This window comes from Triticum dicoccoides, chromosome 4B, assembly GCF_002162155.2.
Source record: "Triticum dicoccoides isolate Atlit2015 ecotype Zavitan chromosome 4B, WEW_v2.0, whole genome shotgun sequence".
NCBI lineage: Eukaryota > Viridiplantae > Streptophyta > Magnoliopsida > Poales > Poaceae > Triticum > Triticum dicoccoides.
The window spans coordinates 188,549,695-188,551,163 of record NC_041387.1 but is presented as its reverse complement, the minus strand read 5'-3'; the positions used below and the strand labels follow the sequence as shown (position 1 = coordinate 188,551,163).

The 1,469-nt window shown below is 45.9% G+C and overlaps 1 protein-coding gene across 1 annotated transcript in view; it reads right to left on the bottom strand.

Annotated features, from left to right (window-relative positions):
* LOC119295726 (vacuolar protein sorting-associated protein 2 homolog 1) overlaps positions 1-566 on the bottom strand; it is a 2,799-nt gene extending 2,233 nt beyond the window's left edge. The window contains exon 1 of the mRNA XM_037574190.1: positions 286-566. Within this exon, the coding sequence (XP_037430087.1) occupies positions 286-322 (37 nt within the window). The 5' untranslated portion in view covers positions 323-566. The remainder of the gene's footprint in view (positions 1-285) is intronic.
* Positions 567-1,469: the final 903 nt, after the last annotated feature.

Below are 1,469 nucleotides of genomic sequence, written 5' to 3'. Positions count from 1 at the left end.
CCTGGTAGCGCAGTACCCAACCAAGTCAACAAAGATACTAGTAGTACTACAATCTGCAGACGAGGTTCCCGCGAGAGCTAGGGTTTGATGGAAGAACCCGAGAGAGAGATTAACGTCATAGTAAACTTCAATTTTGGATGATCAAGCCGACAAAAAAGGGGCACGGGCGGGCGGATTACTTGTCCACAACAAGGTAAAAGGGCGTGGAATTTGTTGGTCCCTCCGGATTGGTAGCACAGGAAAACAAGTAGGATCACAAAATCCAGGAGGAGGAGAGATACGAACCAGCTGGGGTCTTCCGCTTGCCGAAGAGGAAGCTCATGGCGGCGGGCGGAGGTCAGATCTGGCTGGCCGGCTGCTTGGATTGGGCTAAACTGTGAGTCCCACGGATCGATCTGGCTGTTCCCCTCCCTCTTGCGCGTCGGATGGTGGAGGACTAGATACGGCGGAGATGAGATGGGTGTTGAGCTGTTGACGCGGATTGGTTTTGGTGGGTTAGTTGATTCGTCAGCAAGGCATCCCGATATTGGGTTGGGTTCGTTGCTGATACCGTGTCCACGCGGTTTGAGATTGGACGCTTCCCTGCTTTATTCTCCTTCCTCTAGTCAGCTAGACAGGTTACCGCTGAGATTACTGTAAAAAAATAGTTACTCCGCTGCTTGGGGTGATTCCCCAGTCAATGTTCCTTCAATGTCTTCCATCCGAAACCCTAATTGACACCTAAAGTTTCCTTCGCGCCGCCTCTCGATCACCTTCCTCTCTTCCATCACTGACCTCATAGGCGGCCAATAGAGTGAGGGCACGTTCCTTTTGTTAGATTTTGGTTCTCTCATGGCATTGCTGAGGTAGTGACAACAATAACGTGTTGTAATAAGTTGCTTCGGTGTCTTCTGACCTCGACGATATTTGATATGGTGTCGGAAAAGAACATGTGAGGATAAGTGTTGTTAGATCTGCACTTCAGATCTTAAAAATTGGTGTGTCAACTCGGGAAGTCACTTGGTTGGTTTTTGACACGACGACTTCAACCTCTTCTTTTTATTAATTTGTTCGGTGGTAAGATCAGTTTCTCTACCCCTATGGATTAGTTGTGAATGATTGCAAGTTTACACTACTTGGGGCGACTCCCCGGCCAATTCCTTCAACGGTTACTACATCTCGTTGCTAGCGGCGAGTAGTTTTTTGCAGTATTCAAAGCCTTGGATGTCAAGGGTGTTTGCAGGTATCACTTTCTATTGCGGCCCCTCACTTCTTTTTAAAAGCAATATATTCCTTTTATTGTCTGTTCGGTGCAAGTTTCAAACACTGGTTGATGAAAACGAAAAGACAACCATAAAAGTTCTTGATGTATTTTACATTTTTAGTTGTCGTTTTGTGTCGAGTTTGTTCTTCTTTTATACAGTCCATTATGAATATCATATATGAGATGCCTATTGGGTGTCTTTTACTTGAAAAGGGGTTATAGATTT